An 18,622-nucleotide genomic window follows, 5' to 3' on the forward strand; every position below is an offset into this window, starting at 1 on the left:
CCAACAAACCAGACCGCTCCTGCTTCCCGTGGAAACCAAGCTGACAGATTAGCCTCCTCGGGCTGCTCTTCGTTAGAGAAAAGGTCCTTGGAGGCCAAGGCAGCACAGAAAAGCAATTGCCAGGGGGGCAGAAACACCTCCCCGTGCGCAGGGAGGCAGCCCAGAGCTCTGCAGCCTGGCAGCAGGAGGAATTTGACAACCTGTGCAGAGAGCAAGCTGCTGCCATGACATTCCCTCCCAGCCTGGTATCGGCTCGCCTGCGCCTGAGGCTGCAGCTGGCACAGCCTTTAACAAAAGGGACAACTGACTCGTATTTTACCCCAAAAGTCTTTTATGTCATATGCAGACTCCCCCACCGCCTCCTTTGTTTTAAGGATGTAAAGACTCACCACCTTCCAGGTCACTTCGGAAGCCAGCAAAATGCTGCAAACTCTTCAGACAGAAGTTGCTAGAGAACTGCAATCTGTCTTTCAGCTGTTATTAACGTGAAATGGTGCCTTCTGTGGTCTCAGAACCCTTTCATTCTGCCCGTGTGAGAATTAAACGTCTCACGCTGCCCAAGGCCCGCTGGTGGGTGTGCAGTTATTCATCCCAACCAGGCACACAGCCATTTACCTTATGACTCTGAAGCTGCTTTACAGTAAGGAATGCCCATGCTGCTTCTAAACCCGCTTGTTTCCAGTGCTGCCCATTCAGTGGGAGATCTCCTCGACTTCTCCTCAACTCCCCTGATGCTTCATGCTGTATTAAAAAAAACAAACACATTAAAAAAACCCAACCCAACACCACAGAGGACAAGGGGAACAGCAGCAGAATATATTTTTTAAAAAAAGGCTCATTGGTAGTTCAAGGTCTTCACAGATCTCTCTCCAAATCCGCGCCACCCTCCCAAGATCCATTAGCTAATTATCAATCAAACCCAGCAGATGGCAGCCCTGAGCAGGAGGTCTGATAGCCCAGTAACAATACACTGACTGGGGCAAAGAGTTTCTTGCTATTGGCTTCTGCCACACAAATAAAAGAAAAGACCAAAAGAAATTACCTGCGTCAGAGGAGTAAGCACATCTTCTGTCGCCCTGCTGCTGCTTTCTCTGCATGTTTCCTGCAGCACCACTTGAGGCAGAGCCTGACACTCAGGGCCAGTGCATGTGAGCAAAGGCAATCGCTTTTCTTTCCTCCTTATTGCTAGAACTAGGTAACTAACATCTTAATGATCCATTGTACCATTTCATCTTGCAATTACTACGATTTTTTACATTGCTGTCACATAAACTATTCCCTCCTCGTAAACTCAATCCTTCAGTTGAACTATCAGGTCCAACAGCCTTTTTCACGCAGAAAATATTCACGACCATTATGAGTTACTCCCCATTTACTTTGTGGTAGCACTATAGACCTCTACAACCATCCCCTCCATTTAAAAGCAATCTGATGAAAGTTTCTTGTCGGCATCTTACAAACACATCAATCTGTACAGGTGGAAGAGAAAGCTCATCACCATCCGATCCGCGGACTGCTCACCCATACATCTCCAAATCCTTTAGTTTCAAGTCGAGAGGCGTCCTTTTATAGCAGTCAATTTCTACATTTCATGAGAAAATTCATTTCTCCCACATTTTTGTGAACGCACTTTCACTTATTCTGGTAACCATATATATCGCCTGCACTGAATGGAACGCAGAGGCCCAAGCTCATCACGGCACCGCACCACCGTGACCAGGAGACAGGGTCACCCCACCCCACCTGAGGAGGGGTCTACAAGCACATGGAGGTAACTAACAAATACCCTGCTGAGCTTCTGAGAGGTTTGCAGACACTGGAGCTATGATCAGCATGAGCAGCAGCAGAACCACTGTTTCAAACATCTCACGTTCGCTGCAGGGATATAGCTAATAAACTGAATGATGTCTTCTACTCCATGCCAATCAAAGTACCGCACAGAAATACTACAAAACTAATCTACAACAATCACACTTTACCACTTCACTCCTCTCTAAGGAACAGTTCTGAACTTCTGACGAAACTTGGGATAAAGCCATTTTATCACAGCACGGATTTTTATTAGCTGGTTCCCACCAGATGGGCTCTGCAGCCCTCACACAATGAAATCAGTAACAGAATCTTTACTGGAAGCTCAGAAACATGTTTACTTTATATACAAGAAAAACTTATTTACAACAATCAACAGTAAACTATGTACAAAAAAAAAATTACAAGAGACATTTCCACGGTAATCACTGTATAAATTAACACAATAAATAGGAGGGAAGCAGGTCCCATTCTTAAGGCACAAAACCTTCTTCCCAAGACTGTACAGGGATTCACTTGCTTCCCTATGCTTTTGACAGGATCACAGGAATGGCGGGGAGACCCCTGAGGAACAACGGTCGGTGGACGATGATATAGACAAGCAGTCACTGCTGACAGCTGGAGAAAAACATCATTTTTCACCCTTTCCTTTTTTTTTTCTTTTTACAGTACACACATCTTAAGATACAAAATATTTCGTGTAAACAGTCTTTTTTTTTTTTTTTTTAAATCACATAGATAGTATGCACATTTTTAAATAATACTAAAACAATGAACAAAGCTTTCCATACGATTTGGGTGCAGAAACATTCCCAGGACTGGCACTGAAGGCCTCGGCAGAGCTGGAGGCTCCTGAACACCTGGCTCTCGTGCAGCCCCTCCAGGCCGGCTCCTCCGGGCACAAGCCACGCAGGTCCGCTCTGCTGCGAAGAGCCGGCTCCTGCCGCAGCGGGGGACACGTAACCTCACCACTGAGATCCCACAAGCGAGACCAGAAGGGCTGTATTAATTCGCGCTAGCAGCCCTCCCAAAGGCAGCCCAGGGCAGGACGCCGCTGACAGCTGCTTCATGGGCCAAACCCAAGTATCATAACGCAGGGCACGTTATTCCCCAGAATCTGCCATTGAAGTTAATATATCCAGCACGGTGACAGAAAGCGGGGTAAGATACCAAAACCTCTTCCTAGCAGAAGAAACTGCAGGCCCAGCTCACTGCAGACGCTGCCCTGGCATCACTGCCAAGGGTGAGGGATGATAAGCAGAAGGCGCCGCATGGCTTTCACAGGAGTAGCGTTTTTTAAGAGACTAAACATAGGCGTGATACGTGCAGTTCTAGCTTCTCTCAAGCTGGTGTTTTACCTGAGACTGCAGGAGAGTCTCTTTTTTGGCAAAGATTTTTTTTTTCACTAATTGTCTTTCCTGAGTTTCTCTCCCCCAAAAAATTATTGGATGCCAGAAGAGGAACTCATAATAACGCAGCCAGAAGTTCAGCCTGGCTCCCTACTTTGCAGAGAGCTCTCACTGGCGTTTGACGCAAATTGTCCTCATCTATTCACAAGATCTCTGCAACAGAAATCTGCATTATTCCCAGTGAGACACACGGAGCTACAACCCTTTTGTTAGATATAAACCTTAATACATATTCAAAGGCACTCAGGTTAAATGTGGATCCCATTTTCTAGCTCTTACAAGAAGGCAGAACTTCCTCCCCGCCTCTGGTAAGCAACAGATAGGAATATACTGGCTATGAACCCTTTGATAAAAATGTGCACGTACACAAAAAGGATCTGAACCCATCAACACGACAACTGCAAAATTAAAAGCAATGAGGACTGGTCTGTGCAGGCATCATGGCTCATAGCAGACGGCTAATGGCCACAAGGCCTCTTCAGATATGGCACAAATTAAGGAACATGCCTGAATCTATAAACTCTTTGGAGTCCCCTGGTTCCTCTGAGCAGGAAGCAAGGAGCTGTTTCTATTGAGGCAAGAATTTAATCCCCCAGGAATGATGCAAGGCCGGTGCATATTGTTCATGCACGTTTAACTAGAAGGTTGCCTGGAGAACCTTCACAGCAAGAACAGCTCCTTCCCCACACACAGGAACCACCCACATCTCACCTCTTCTCCAGAGTTACCACCTGCCTTGGGCTTCCTGCTGTGCTCCCCTGGGCAGGCACACCAATGTCCTAACCACGCACGCTCCGGGGGACAGCCAGCAGGCTGCACCTTACTGTCACCAGCTGTGTCCTGGAGCTCTCCTTAGCAGAGGGGTCTCCTCAATCTCGCGCAGACGCTGCTCTGTGCCTCAACGAGCAAGTGGGAAAATACAGCATGAACAATTCTTACTTATTTGATGCCTCAGGAATTCAATACGGTGAGGGTGGGCTGTACTGATAAACAAAATATGGCTATGGAAGCAACTGCCAATGTATAGATAGGAGAAACAAATTCAGGGCAAAGCAGAACTTATTTTTTGCTCAGTCCCCACAGTATTCACACCAGAAATTTTGCTAGCTGGACCAAGCACCTTTAGTCTTCTGTTGAATTCTCATGAGCAAACCCTGCCACTCGCTAGGCTGAGAGGAGACATGGCTGAATGACAACTAGTTAAAAACAGATAGGGAGAGTCAGAATAATCCGTGGTGAAATCTTAAAGAACGCAATTGAGTTTGCCCAGTGTGAAATCAGCCCATAGCATCTTTCAGTTGACAAGTCTTTACATAAAGTAACTTGACTGATTGTTGTTACACTAGAGAGCTGATGTCAAAGTGATAAAATCCTTACAAATAACAAAGAACGACGTCCTCAGGAAATTATCTTTTATGCCACTGTGTAAGTGGCTGTTTTTCTGTCTGCAGCCATAGCCAGAAAGGTGCCACCCTATAATAATAAAAAAAAATAAATACATACAAACCAACAAAGTAATTAAAAATTCCTGCTGTCTCTCCAGCTTTACAGCACTGAATGTTCCCGAATTCCCTTCGCAGTGATAAACATGGCAATGTAACTATCCATGCTGGTCTTCAGGCTTTAACAGTCGCCCAGTAGGGGTCAGGCAACACAGTGGAAATTGGAAGGCCATCTCGGAATTCGGATTCAGAGGCACTAATTTTTCCGTGCTCCACTGCTGGTGGTACCAAAGGCAATTTACCAACACACTCCAGTTTTCATTATGATGCTCCTCCACTCAGTAACTATCCTCCTTCTCTCAGTGCTCTTACAGGAGCCCTGATGTTTGACAGCACACGGTATCTCTCTCAGGGCTACAACCCAGGAGGCCTGAGCCACGCTAATCTTTTGGTATCCACCCTGGAGCGAAGGAGCAAGGCAGCAAGAGAGAGAAGCAAGGTGGAAAAGCCACTAGAACCAAGACAGGTGAAAAGATGCACGTACTACAGATGAATCATTATCTTTTGTGACAGAAATTGTTTTCTGTGCTGCAAGTTGCAGTAAAGAATCAGCTCTGTTATTTGTGGCCATGAAGGTGGCGCTAAATGGGCAGGAAGCCGCTCCTGGCTGTTGCCAGTCATGCTGCTCCCCCCACCAAGACGGAGCAAATTGTTCCATTTCTCACTCCATTCCATGACACTTCTCGCACAGCCCGAACAGCCAGTCAGTGTTCCTCTCCCGTCCATCTCGTCTCCTGAAGATGAATTCAGAAGGGGGAACGTCAGAGCTGATCTCCTGTAATCTTTTGGCTCTCCAGAATTTTGTCTTTTCTTACCGCCAGGAACTTCTGAACAATTGTCTGTGATGCCTGAAAACCTAAAGCTTGTAGCACGGTCACTGGCTGGAAGAGGAGAGCCAGGCCCTGTGGAAGACCCCACAAGCTGGTGTGAACCGAACCGCTGTCTGAACCACATGCATTGTTTGTTGCAAGGCATAAGTGAGTGAGAATCACTGGGTATTCATCGGCAAGAGGTCTGTACTGGCTTTGAATTTCTGATGCAAATCGCAAGCAACTACAGGTGCATTAAAAAGGATCAGTAAGACACAAGGACGAGCTTTGTCCCACTTAAATGCTCTAAGATGCAGGTGCAACACACAGACGAGCGGGAGTTTTGGATCTGAAAAGACCGTCAGATGCTCCTGAACTAAGACTGGCCAATATATCTTTTGCCCTGAATAATTCTACTGTGACGAAGTTATCCAGTAAAGGTAGCTGTGTTGCAATTCTCAGGAGTCCTGCACTGTCACTGGAACCAGAACTTCCCACGTCGCAGGACACGGTTCTTCAAACAGCAAATGAGTTCTCTTCCGGGAGGCTCTGCTGAGCGCAGATAAGGTGCCTCTGGAGTGGATGCAGCCGTACCCCACAGGAAAAAAGGTAGCACCATGCTTGGTTGATATGAGCTCTGAACAGCTACAGGTTGGCTGCTCAGTAGAGACAGTTGTGAGCACATCTGCTCCGTGAGGTGACTGCTGTGCAGTTAGGAGGAATGGTAGACACAGGCTGTGAAAACAGAGGCTAAACCTCGCTGGCAGGAGTACTCCGGCTCAGCTCCTTGATCCCGTGCAGTATCCTCTTCATGTGGCCTACTTTGGTCACACCCAGGTCCTGGAAGAAAAGAGAAAACCTTACCTTAGGAGAAAGCAGGGGGGAAATTCCAGGTGGCCAAGCAATGGTCACAAACTAGTCAGCCAGTTACAAAGAGAGGAGGAAACCAACCAGAAGGATTACAGACCTGATGGTTATATATATTGAACCTCAAACCGTGTGTCAAAAAGCTATCAGAGCCCGACAGGACAATGAGCAGGCACAGAGTAATGGAGAAAACACAACTACAGACCATTAGCTAGAAATGCAAATTGCTTTGACTGTTAAAGGCCAAAGCAAGAGAACAGAAAGAGCGCACTGATCTCAAGGACCTAAGTTAGTAGCCAAAACATGCAGGACAAACCAACCAGTCACTGGTGACATCAAATACATGTGTGAACACTTGGGTACCATGCAACAAAAAACAGGCTGTAGCCAGATGGCATGCAGAGCAATCAGCTACACAGATTACAGCAAACCTCGGAACAGGAAGATGGTCAAAATCACAAATGAAGATCCAAGGGGCATTCAACAAATGCCATGCGCTACTTTATGACAAAGTATTTTTCTGCTATGTGCAAGTCACGAGAACGACGACTGAAATCTCCTGCACATGCAAAGAACCACCACTTTCAATTTTTCTCTGTAGAGAAAGCATCTCCTGGTGAGGAGATGAAAACTTGTACCACATGGTTACCAAGCACTATTTAAAAAGATTCTCTCTATCTAGCAGCCTCATCAAAGACCACGATCATTTTTTTGTCTTGTATCAGAAGAAGTATGATGATCTATTTGACCAGTGACTACAACATAAGACCCAAATTTTCCCAACCACAGCATGTTCTGCAAAGATGGTACATGCACTGAGAAGTTGCAAACTTCCATTCCATCATTAAAATCAGAGACTCTCAAGAGCCCTATCTGCAGTCCGTGTGCTGGAGCATATTACGTCTCCAGGAACCTGTGGCAGAATCGGACAGCTGGTGTCTCAACTAGCTGTTCTATCTCCCTGCCATTAAAAATAGGTGACCTGAAGTGGTGAGAAAATAAAACGAGGCCCCGATGAACCCGTTCATCTTGCCAAGATGGACGTGAAATGAACAGTGGGCAGACCATTTCCCAGCACATTCAGCACAGAAGGTCATGCAGATGCAGCTAGCTATTTCTCATGAGCTGATCATGAAAGTACCTTGAGGTCCCTCCGTTCGAGGTGCAGGAGCTCAGAGCCCCGGACGTCATGCCGGATGAAGATATCCTTATACTCACAAAGACTGAGATGCTCAAGCCAGGCCGCAACCTCCTCCGTTCCCCAGAGGTGAACTGTTAGAGATGGAAAAGCAGGAGTGCATTGAGTACCCAGAATCCCAGAAGACAGTGAGAGATGAGGACACCACCAGCACTCGGTGCCAGAGAAGGAGGGCAAGCAGTACCACAGCCTCGAACCAAGGGGATGGCAACGACTGATAGCATGACCTACAGTTTCAAACAAAGGAGGCAGGGCAGAGAAAGCTAAGAGGGGTTCTCTTAAGCAGAGGCTAGCTGCAGTAAAGCCAGGAGGAAGTGCACGGTTCATTTGATGGGATTGGACACGCTTTTTAAAGTTCACCCTCATGTTTAAGAGGAGTGAATTCAGTAACAGCAGAATCATAACATATACCGTGACGAATCAAGCACAGCTTAGCTCGCTATTATGCACAAGCACTTGTGCTCAGGGAACAAAATGGCAACCTCTCTCCCCCAAGCCGAAGGGAGAGGGGAAGGGTTTAGACTTCCACCTTCTTGCACAGCCTCTGTGTAAGAGAACAGTAAAGGTCCCAAGTTGTGGGAGGCAATGAGTGACCACCAGCCTGTCAGACAGGAGACTACCCACAACTCCATGGCAGAATACAGGACCCGGGAGCCCACAGAACAGGTAGTACTTCCAAATTTTAGAAGAAGAAAGTCTTCGTGAGGAGAATATAAACCAAAAATCAACTATCCCAATTGGACAGAAAGTGTCTTGAATGGCAATTTTTTGATTCATGGCCAGTTGTTGTCTACTGATCGGTAGGATTACAGGTCTGGGTGCACCTGTGGTGATGCTGATCCCCAGCCAATTAGACAAGAAACTCGATTAAAGCCTGAGGGTGAATCAATGAGAAAAACATCATTAACCATGTCACAGAGAATCAGCAGTGAAAAGACTGGAGTTATGCGGACTTGGGCCCCACAGTCGTTTTGACACCTAAAATGCCAAAATCCTCAAATTCACTTTACTAAGCACCCCTTAAAATATCCTTGAAAATATAGATATAGGCAGAATTCTCCAGAGGGTACCTCCTGTTTCTGCTCAGGAATATTTGTGTAGTACTGGGAGATCGTGGCTTAGACAGAACGGAGCAGTAAGCTACTCTGCCACATGGAAGAGACAGACTAGACCTCCAAGAAAAGGCAGACACACATGAAACAGAAGAGGGGGAGACTGTGAGAGGAAACAGACAGAGAACAGTGGTGTGACCACACTGGTGTGACAAAGGGACACAATGAATGAGCAGACTTGGTACCCGGCAATCCCATGCTACTATGAGTCTCCTTATTTTTGTTGTTCTTCTCCTTTTTAAATTTGGTCACCAGCCGGAATTTGCCACCGCGGCTGCGTTTAGAATAATCCAGCATCTGGTTCTATAAGAACAAAAAGGGAAAAAACCAGGCAAACAGTCATAAATTGCTTGGAACAGACCAAGAGCAACAAGAACTGTCAAGCTCAGCTCCATGACCTTGTAAGAGAAGACAAAAAATGCTAAATTCATTCTGATCAAGACAGGAAAGGAAACAGAGAAAGCTGATTCCATGTCAGGCAAGGGAACCTTAGCAGGAAATTACTTTCTTTGGCTCTAGGGAGTCAAGTTTCCTTCTGAATGCTTTTTTCTCCCATCAGTCGTATAGTCACAGGAAGTCACACACTCACAGCCAACTAGTGGAAAAGAGAACAGCTAGGGAAATACAGCCTCGGTCCTCCTCACCTCCTCATCACAGGGCTCCATCAGCTGCCACAGCCAAGGGATGTCTGCCAGTTTCCTCAGCTGGAGGTCCATGTCTGCCAGCGCTGCTTGGAGCTGCTCCTTCTGTGGAGGATCTAATTGCTGGATCAGAAACGGAAGCAAGGCAGAGTTAAAAGCCATGTGGTGGAACAGACAGTCAGGCCCTTGCCTTGAAATTCCTAGCTAACCAAGCAGTTCCTCCTTTTAAAAGGAAGTGCACAGCAGGCACTCTGCCCAGCTGTGTTACCAACTTAATGACTTTCATGTTTTCTGAGCTCCAAACTTCCCTCAAGCTTGCTAGACTGCTCATCATGCCTATGCAGCACCACCATCCTAATTCCTGGATTATAACATTTAAACTGACCTGTTACAAAGACAAAGACCAGCAAAATGTTGCTTGCCAAGGCAACAGTAGGACAAGAGAGAAAGTGAGAGGCTACTTTACTCCTGCTTTGTGCGTCTTACCAGTGCCATCTTGCCCGCCAGCAGCAGCTCTGTCTCATTATGGAGGGCTTTGACATTATTCACCATCTCTACAACAAGGCTGCAGTTCAGGCCCTGCAAGGAAGCAATTCATGCGCAAATTAAGCCTGGAAATGCAGTGGTCTGAGCAGTCAAAAGAAAGAAGTCTTAGACAAGCAAGGCCTACTTTTGGTCAATCAGAAAGGAAAACCAAGAGCTGTGGAACAAGGACAAAACGGGAGATGCCAAGTGAGCGAAGTACCTCTGTAGACTTGGATTTAGCGTAGACTTTGTCCATAGACTTGGAGCTGGCATTGACAGCATGGGCAAGCTCCTGTTCCATGTCCTGATAGGATTGGGCTATTTCCCGAATGCTAAAGAGAGAATTACAGATTGCATCAGCATATGCTCAAAGCAGGAGATCTTTTCTGACTGGGTATCTCCTTCTAATACCCATCCGAACGACAAGAGCAGGGATAAAGCACGGGAGGGGCACAGCCTCTGGCAGAGCAGGGAATTCTCCCTGCCATAGTCAGCATGCACAGGCAAAGCAAGGCAGATTTCACATGCACAACTCCAGGTGCATATTCAAGTCTGCACAGAAGTTGGGATCAGTTTGAAATACGACCTAGACACTTTAGTGTGGTCATAATGATGTGAAAGGCAGCTGCACATACGGCAGTTTAATTAACACTTCTCTGATGTGACTCTAGGAATTTTCTCTGAGAGGCCCGGACCAAGGAGCTAAATGCCCGAGTAAAGGATGAGCAGGTGACCATACAGTGACTTCTTCCAGAAATCTCTGCTGGGTGTCAGGGTTATAAGAACCCAACTTGTCATCTGAGCTCCTAAAGAGGCCTTTGTTTCATTTCTGATAAAAATCTTTGATATTCAAAGATAACAGGTTCTTTCAGGATTAAAGGATCCATGTTTTCTCATGAAAATAACATTTTTTGTTTGGAATAACCGAAGAAAGTTTATTTGACTTCAGTCCTCATGCAGCTGGGACAGCGCACAATGAACGACGCTACGCCCAGTGACATGGACCAGCACTGCAGAAGATAAGAATAAACAGAAACATCTCCAGGATTAGGGAGTAGGACAAGAACTTCAGGCACCAAAGGAAGGCTCTATTCACCAGAAGCAAATGGAGTCCCACCTGTGGATCAGAGCACCTGCAGCTCGACCAAACTGGTTGATCTGGGTGGATTCTTCTTCAGACATGATCTCTGGTTGCAGAGAGAAAGAGGAGGGTCGGGACAACTCACACTTCTGTTTGTCCTCCCAGGACTTCAGGGTGCTCTCAAATGCCTAAAAACACAGCAAGCAAACTATAAGATACTTCATAAAGCTCCTAGAAAAAACAATGGCTGTGCCCACGCCTGTAAAACATGTAGATCTGGTGTGGACGCTTTTCATTGCAGGACCCAGTTGTTCAGCTGCTTATAACGTTGCTAACTAGCTGTCTGGGCTGAAGTTTTCCATGACACATGCTTGCCTTGGCTTAATTTTTGCTTAAGCTTAGTTGTAGTCAAAATTGCTAAGCCAATTCTGAGGGCCAGACTAGCAAAATCCATCAATTCCCTACTGGTGGCAGCCTTTTCTTTGAGCAGCTATATTGCCTCTCCATTTCAGTATGACTGCACGTCTCCTCAAGTGACATCTCAGAGCCCAAAATCAAAAATGTTCAAGGCTCCTCCTTATCTGGAAGTAAACTGGACTTCCCCAGTAACTGGTGGGACAAACAGCTAAAGTCAGAGCTAGGACCTGTCCTATTTGCACCCTTACTGATATTCCTGCTGGCACCACCTTGCAGTATAGGAAGAAGCTAAACGGATCCAATGCAGAAGGATCAGAATCGGATATGGTGAGACTACAAACCAACATACAAAGCCTCAGGGCAAGGAGAGATGGATCAATGAGCACAGGAAATGACAAGAGAGAAGGTTAGACAAGAGAAGGGATTATGGAAGTCTGAAATACGAAGAATAATTCAGAGATGATGATGAGGATAAGCAGGGGTGTGAAGCTTTCATGGAAAAAAAAAAAAGTCAGCATTTGGGGAGCCAGCAAAGGAAAAGGAGACTGACTGTGATGGGTGGATGGGAAAGGGGAAGAAAATGGTAGTCATGGATCCTGGGCCTGGGCAGTCAAATGAGATGAGTACAGACTAGGTAAGAAGCACAGGACTAACAGCAGAGAGAGGAGCCAGATGGAGCAGAAAAGCCAGCATCCACTAGAACACAACGGCCTTTGGGGCTGGGGACACACCATGCTCCTGCATCTGTGAACACCTGTGATGCCCTGTGGTAAAGCGTCCCCTTCCCCTACTGCTTCTCACACGGGACAAAACCAGGCTCTGTCCACTCAGCACAGGCCATCTGCTGATCTCAGCCTTGCTGATGACTCTTCAGTGGTCCAGACGAGGACACATGAAGGAATTCGAGTTTTTCCATCTTCAGTTTAGGAAACTAAATATCCCAAGTTACATTTGAAAAATGCTACCTACCAAAGGTACAGTGTCACACATGTGAGAAGAGGAATCCACTTCATCTACTGCACAGAACACATTTGGTCTGTGAAGGACAGGGTGTGCAACGATGATCGAAAGGACAGCAGAAAAAATAAGCCCATAGTCAAGACAAAAGGTGAATGCTGCTGTGCAAAACTGGAACCTCTTCCTCAGCGCCAATTCCATACATGCAAAACTGGGTTTGCAGGCAATGAGGAGTGGGACAGCACAATCATAGTCGTGGCTTCCTAGATGGCCCCACATACAGCACACTCACTAGGGACCTGTGTGTCCTCTCTACCTCTTGTGCTTCACTCTGCCTTTCCCACCATACCCACACGTAGCTTTCCCTCTCCTTTTCTCCCTCCCGCTTTTACAGCAAGAATCTTGTTCCCCCTTGCTCTCTGTGCTATCCCCTTCGGTCACTCTCCCTCAAAGTCTCAGTGTGACACTGCAGAAGCTCACTGTCCCTCCAGGAAAGACTGCACACACCATTCCTGTCTCCTCCGCTCCCCATACCCACACCAATACCCACTGTTCTCTCCCAGCTAAAAGGGCAGGGCAGGGCAATACCCAAGAGCCATGACAGGGGCTTTGAACGCCCACCTTTGCTTTCTTTTCATACCATCATACTTGTAACACCCTGCCAGGGAATATGCCTCAGGCCTGTATCAGGCTGCTTCCCTCTTTTTCCTCTTGGTCGTTCTCTCTTTTCTTGTCACTCAGCAGGCAAGTCCTTTGCAGAGGACTTGCAGAGGTTTGCTCTGGAGCTGGGTAAAGGGCTGTTATGCTGGAAAGCATTAAGAGCTGCTATCAACTAAACTGTTTATCCACGGACAGTTACCGAGCTGGGGAGAACCATAAAGCCTGTTGTGCCACAGCAAGGCCTTTATCCTTTCCTTTGGCTTACCACCATTCAGTAATAGAGTAAAACGGCGAGGACGCTTCCTTATGTGCGGGTACTCATCATATATATTTGAAAATTATGAGATGAGACAGACACACACTGCTGAACAAGGCATAAGATGCTGCTTTACTTGCTCAACGAGGTATAAGCCACATATTGAACAATCATGAGAAATTAACATATTGAGCAGTTGAATCTAGACAATCCACAGCACTCGGTGAGACAGGCATCCTGCAGGAAAAACAGCATGCAAGCATGTTAAGAAACGCTGTCACAAGACACCTAGAAAAGGAAGCAAAATAAGCTTGCATAAACAACCTTACTTATGTGATTTCCCAAGTGGCAAATGCAAGTTTAATCATGTTCTTTCCAAAAAGTTTTTTGGGGTGTAGCAAAATATGCTTCTTACGTTCACAAAGATAAGCTTCCATGTGTGGCTGTTGCCACACTCCTCAGGAGTAGGTGACATCAAAACACGTGTGTACTACAAAGTGTGTATGCAAGGCTGCTCTTACCCTGTCTCGGGTGAGAGTCTGTGCTCTGTTCTTATGAACAATCCAAATGTAACCCGGAGGCTGGATCCAGGCTTCTCCATCCACTTGCACGGGAACCCCTTCTTCTCCCAGGATTGCTATCTTCACCGTCCGACACTGCAAGAAACGATTGCTTCAGAGAAGCTCTACAATGTTGTTTTTCCAAAAGCCAAAGCACTTCCCCAGCTACTGCAGCTTTGGGGCTAGTGGCTGCACACGTGCCTGGGTGTCAGAGCACACCCGGCCCTTGTGTGGCACCGACCGTTTGCTGTGTCTTTGGACTAATCTGTATTTGAACTGGTGGTGTAACTCGTACCACAATGAATGCTAGCGAACAATTCCATGCCCAATTGCCCCTGGACACGCTCATTTTTGCCCTGGTGGATGCTCTTTCCATGGATAAGAGCAAGCACAAAGGAGGGATTTATGGACTGAAATTGGCAAAACCATCACAAACTGGAGATGGGGGAGGCAAGAAGAGCTTACAAAAGTAATCGATACCTGTGCAATGCGGTGATGCTGTAGATTTATTACTCGTGACACTGCCATCTGCATGCTACCAAACACTGCTACCACCTCCAAAATCTTGTCGTCAAAGGAGGGGGCTGTAAATGTCTAGCCAGACACAAGGGAGAGAGAATTCAGTTGACTACAGCTCTGTTGGAGAGGTTTCCTTTACCCCCTGTTGGTGAAAATTTGGGGGTTGGCTTTCAATTGTGCTTTTTAACCTGTATAAAATTAACAATGAGGCTAGAAGCTGAAGATCTGCAGTAAGCCAGGAGGGAGAAAAAGGAGCCTGTGCTTCCAATGGCAGCTAAGACAAAGGCTGTAGGCTACAAGGCAATCACTATTCTTATAAGAGTACACACTTCTTCATCTCAATTAATACAATGTTTCTGACTGGATCTAACTCCCTTTGTCTTCAAGGGGCTTTACGTCTCAGGCAGTCTGAGAAGGCCAATCTAAAGCATCTCCTGGAAGTCCAAATGCTCAGGAAAGCATTTGTATTTCTTCTGAATTGCTACAGACTGCTTGGGCGCAAAGCTGCTGAAGACTGGCCTTCAGTATCCTACCCACTGCACAGAGAAAGTACTTGCAGACAGGCCCCTTGCCCTCTTCTTCAAAGTGCTGTTCTCAGGGGCTATGACTCCAGAAGCAACAGTAAGTAAAAACATTTCCTGGATTGCCTTAGGCAATACTCACATCATCTTCCTTGGTTCCCCCCCAGAAGTTGGTGCCTCCTGCATAGCTGGGTATGTTGAGTACAGCGATTCCCTGGAGACTGGGCAAAGGGATTGGCCTCCCATCACACTACACAGAAAAGAAGACAACACTACACTCAGCACAGCAGGAGAGAGCCCCTCCTGCTAAAGCACATCCTCTAAGAACGGAAAACAGCCTGCACAGCTTAGTAATAAATTAATTCAAGTTTCTTCCAGTTTACTCTTGACCTAATGGAGCAGAACGTATCCATTCATGTCTCATGAACCACCTCTCCTCTAGCAGAGGGCAGTTTTAGAGGGGTACTGTTGCTTCTTTTCCCCAAAAAGGAACAGGGCACACCTGAGAGGCTTGGCAAAACCTCTTGGTTTATTCTTCCAGAAGGGTGAATAAAACTTCTGAAACACCTACACAGTCCACTGTGATGAGGGTCTCCTCCTCCAAGCTACCTGCTTATGCTGTACATGGCCCATACAAGAAGATTTTTTTTTTCCATTATACTGTAGTTAAATTAAGAGCTTTCCACTGCACCTACTAGCTAAAATGTTATGTTCACATGAGATACCACATGTAACATGACAATCTTACCTATGCCGAATACTGAGTTGGGGACAGCTAATACTTTCCAGCTGGATGACACTTCCCTTCGTGTCAGGCTGAGAATACAAGTTATCTTCCAGAACCAGGAAAAGCCACTTTTAGCTAGCTCAGGGTGAGATACAGCAAGTATCAGACAGGGAAGGGAAACACCCTAACATCACCAGATAGCATCACTGTGCCAAAGTCAAAGTGTCTGAAGGAGATGCGATTAGGCACCCCAGTTTCAGCAACAGAAGGGCACGCTAATTCCTCACCTCCAGCAAGACTTTCTGCTCCAGGTTTTTATATGTTCTGTGTAGCAGCTCCTTGGTTCCCAATACTCCGTACCACATCATGTTTTTAGTACGACTTCTAAAGGGGCAAATAGAAAGAGAAAAAGTTAGCATAAGCATTTACCTTTTCACTTAGAGGGGAAAAAAACCACCCACACTGAAATGGTACCTCCTAAAACACAAAGCTGCTTTGCTTCCAAAAGGGTTGAGCACTCAAAATGGCCATTGCTTCTGCTAGGAAACTACCCCCCCTTAAATAAACGTCAGGTAGGAATGGAATTGAGGATGACTGAGTAACATGTAGTACCGGAAACACACAGATTCCCCTGGCACAGAACTTGTCAATCTTGTACATCTGGATACCAGCATTTTGCAGTTTTAGGCTCAAGCACAGAAAATGTACCAACCCCAGGCTACGCAAGGCATCCTGCAGTTGCCCAGGTATTCAAAAGACCAAAACCTGTGGTTTGTATTAAGTTAGAATCAAAGCCAAAATCAGCCTCCATGGCATTTAGAGCTGAGAGGAGATTCTCTCATAGCTAAACAGCAAGCCCTGGAGAAAAATCTGTGTGTGACACCATGAAGTAAATAGAACCAACACACAAAATCCACACGGATGCAGCTACTTAAAAGATCTCATACTAGCCACAACAGCATAACGAATCAGTAATAAATTGGTAGCTAATCTCCTCCATCGTGATTTCAAGCCTTGAAGGATGATTATGCAGACAAGATCGACAATACGCCTATTCAGCACACTTGTACACAATCAGCTTCAAAACCGCACAGAAACATAAAGTGGTTTCAGTCACTGCTGGCAGTCACCAAAGGCCAGCCAAAGCCAAACCCACCTGCATTTCTCTGGGTGCTCATCGCGTTTGTTGTTGAAGTCCAAAGAAATCTTCGCATCCAGTCCAATTCCAAAGTAATTATTCATGACGCACTTCTCTGTGTAACATTCACTGCCAAACAAAAGAATGAAACTCCCATTCCTAAGTCTACGCACCATTTGGTATCCATCTCGCATACCCCCTCTGGCCACCTCATAATTCTGTTGCATAAAGAGGTGAAGAACAAGAAGGCTGTATGCCAACGTGCTCTGGGGTAAGCACAGCTGGGAATTGCCTAAAACCCACAAAGAATACCATAAAAGTGGCTACTGGGTAGAGGTTCCTGGCCTGTGGCCTCTGTCCATAAGACTTCACCGCCATGAGATTTGCAGAGGAATTCTCCCCTTGCCACAGAAACATACCCAGAAGCCTACACTTCATTTACAAAAAGCTAGGTTGCTGGTCACTGGCATTGTATAAAAGGTTTCACAAAACATTAGCCATACTAATTGCTTTTTTATATATATATATATTAGGTGTTACCTAGAGAGAGCCTGACAAATGAGCTCAGAAGTGTCAGCTACTCATCTCAGGGGCACCGAACCCCGTGAAAAACCCCCGACGTCTCCGTCATTGGATTTTTACTGTTAAACAGTTTAGCAGAAACAGCCTGAGAAAGTCTTCACATCACATTTCCCAACTGCCTCCCCTGTTGTGGCCTGCCCTTGACCTTTCTTGGGCCTCCGTGCTGTAAGAGTAGTAATTTCCCCTCAGGTTACTGTGGAGGGAGTCACTCTGAGTGGAGGCAGAAGATTGATCTAGATTTCATTTTCACCTAAAACCTAAAAATCTTCTACCATGAGTCAGATGTGCCACTGCATGTATAACTACAGAAACTGATCCTCACTGGCAGCCAACATATGAATTCATTTACACTCTGGGCTGCCGCAGTCCATTATTTAGCACTATAAACTAATCTGCTTCTCTGCTGAGGTCCATTTGGAAACGCCCACTCCCTCCCTTCAAGCTCCTGGGCATACTCACAGATTTTCAGGCTCAGAGTTAAAGGGATCAGCGTGGATCAACAATCGGCTGATGACAGAGCTCCCAGGCAAAGAACCAGACATACCAGCACGGATATCTGTAGGAAAATTGACCACAGGGAACAGTGTGATGAATAATAAACAGAAAACAGGTACCTCCAACCTCAGAATCAAGACAATAGGGCAGAATACATTAACTCTTGCCACTCACTATGAAAAGCAAATAGCAATAGTGCCTTCTTCCATGCCAGAAGGCTTAGGTCTCTCAATAAGGAGAAAGGTTTCTGGGGCTGCCTGCAGAGTTTCTGATTGCCAGAGCATCACCTAAGGCCAGCAGCACAGTTGTAGACACACGGAAATCAGAAATAAGAATGCGTTCGCTGCAGTAGCTTTTTTGTTGTAGGGTGAGACATGCAACGTCCTTGCTTCAATCAGTAGAGAGAGCAGCACTGAAGTTATTCTGAAGTTATTCTTCCAGTTGCTCAAGAATTAATGCCTCCTGATTCTTGAATTATCAGCTGGTGACCCACAAACAGTAGCTTTGTCAGAGAGAAAAGAAATTACCAGCTTCCAGAAGGAACACTTGAACAAGTAGTTTGGGGGAAGAAGTGGAAGGACAGCACCGTGATGATGGGGAGAAGTTGCTGCATAAGATGTGGGAGGTGGGAATTCTGCTGGGTCTGTGCACCTCCACTGACTTCACGCTTCACATGAACGGACTGCTGCTCCCAGTCTATAGATGCCACTCTTCGGAAACCTCTCTCGGCAGCATCCTATCAGCCTTCTTAAGGTTTCTTTAAGCTCAGTATCTCCTTGTAAGCGGCATCTAAATTCTGCCACTGCACAATGTTAATAAAAACGTGCGTCTAGGTCT

The 18,622-nt window shown here is 46.2% G+C and overlaps 1 protein-coding gene across 4 annotated transcripts in view; it reads right to left on the reverse strand.

Annotated features, from left to right (window-relative positions):
• Nucleotides 1-777: 777 nt before the first annotated feature.
• The window catches only part of DGKD (diacylglycerol kinase delta), a 63,085-nt gene continuing 45,240 nt past the window's right edge, over nt 778-18,622 (reverse strand). For 2 of the 4 annotated variants that reach the window (XM_054204443.1, XM_054204445.1), the window contains exons 16-28: nt 17,750-17,846; nt 16,727-16,837; nt 15,858-15,954; nt 14,986-15,093; nt 14,284-14,397; nt 13,765-13,899; nt 10,990-11,141; nt 10,093-10,204; nt 9,834-9,926; nt 9,351-9,470; nt 8,892-9,009; nt 7,538-7,668; nt 1,043-6,369 (exon numbers count right to left, since the gene is read on the reverse strand). In XM_054204443.1, coding sequence (XP_054060418.1) covers nt 6,280-6,369; nt 7,538-7,668; nt 8,892-9,009; nt 9,351-9,470; nt 9,834-9,926; nt 10,093-10,204; nt 10,990-11,141; nt 13,765-13,899; nt 14,284-14,397; nt 14,986-15,093; nt 15,858-15,954; nt 16,727-16,837; nt 17,750-17,846 — 1,478 coding nt within the window. In that variant the 3' untranslated portion in view covers nt 1,043-6,279. Of the gene's footprint in view, nt 6,370-7,537; nt 7,669-8,891; nt 9,010-9,350; nt 9,471-9,833; nt 9,927-10,092; nt 10,205-10,989; nt 11,142-13,764; nt 13,900-14,283; nt 14,398-14,985; nt 15,094-15,857; nt 15,955-16,726; nt 16,838-17,749; nt 17,847-18,622 lie in introns of those variants that run through there. The other 2 variants (XM_054204442.1, XM_054204446.1) reach the window with 2 other exon arrangements.

The sequence above is a fragment of the Rissa tridactyla genome, chromosome 6, assembly GCF_028500815.1.
Source record: "Rissa tridactyla isolate bRisTri1 chromosome 6, bRisTri1.patW.cur.20221130, whole genome shotgun sequence".
NCBI classification, from domain to species: domain Eukaryota; kingdom Metazoa; phylum Chordata; class Aves; order Charadriiformes; family Laridae; genus Rissa; species Rissa tridactyla.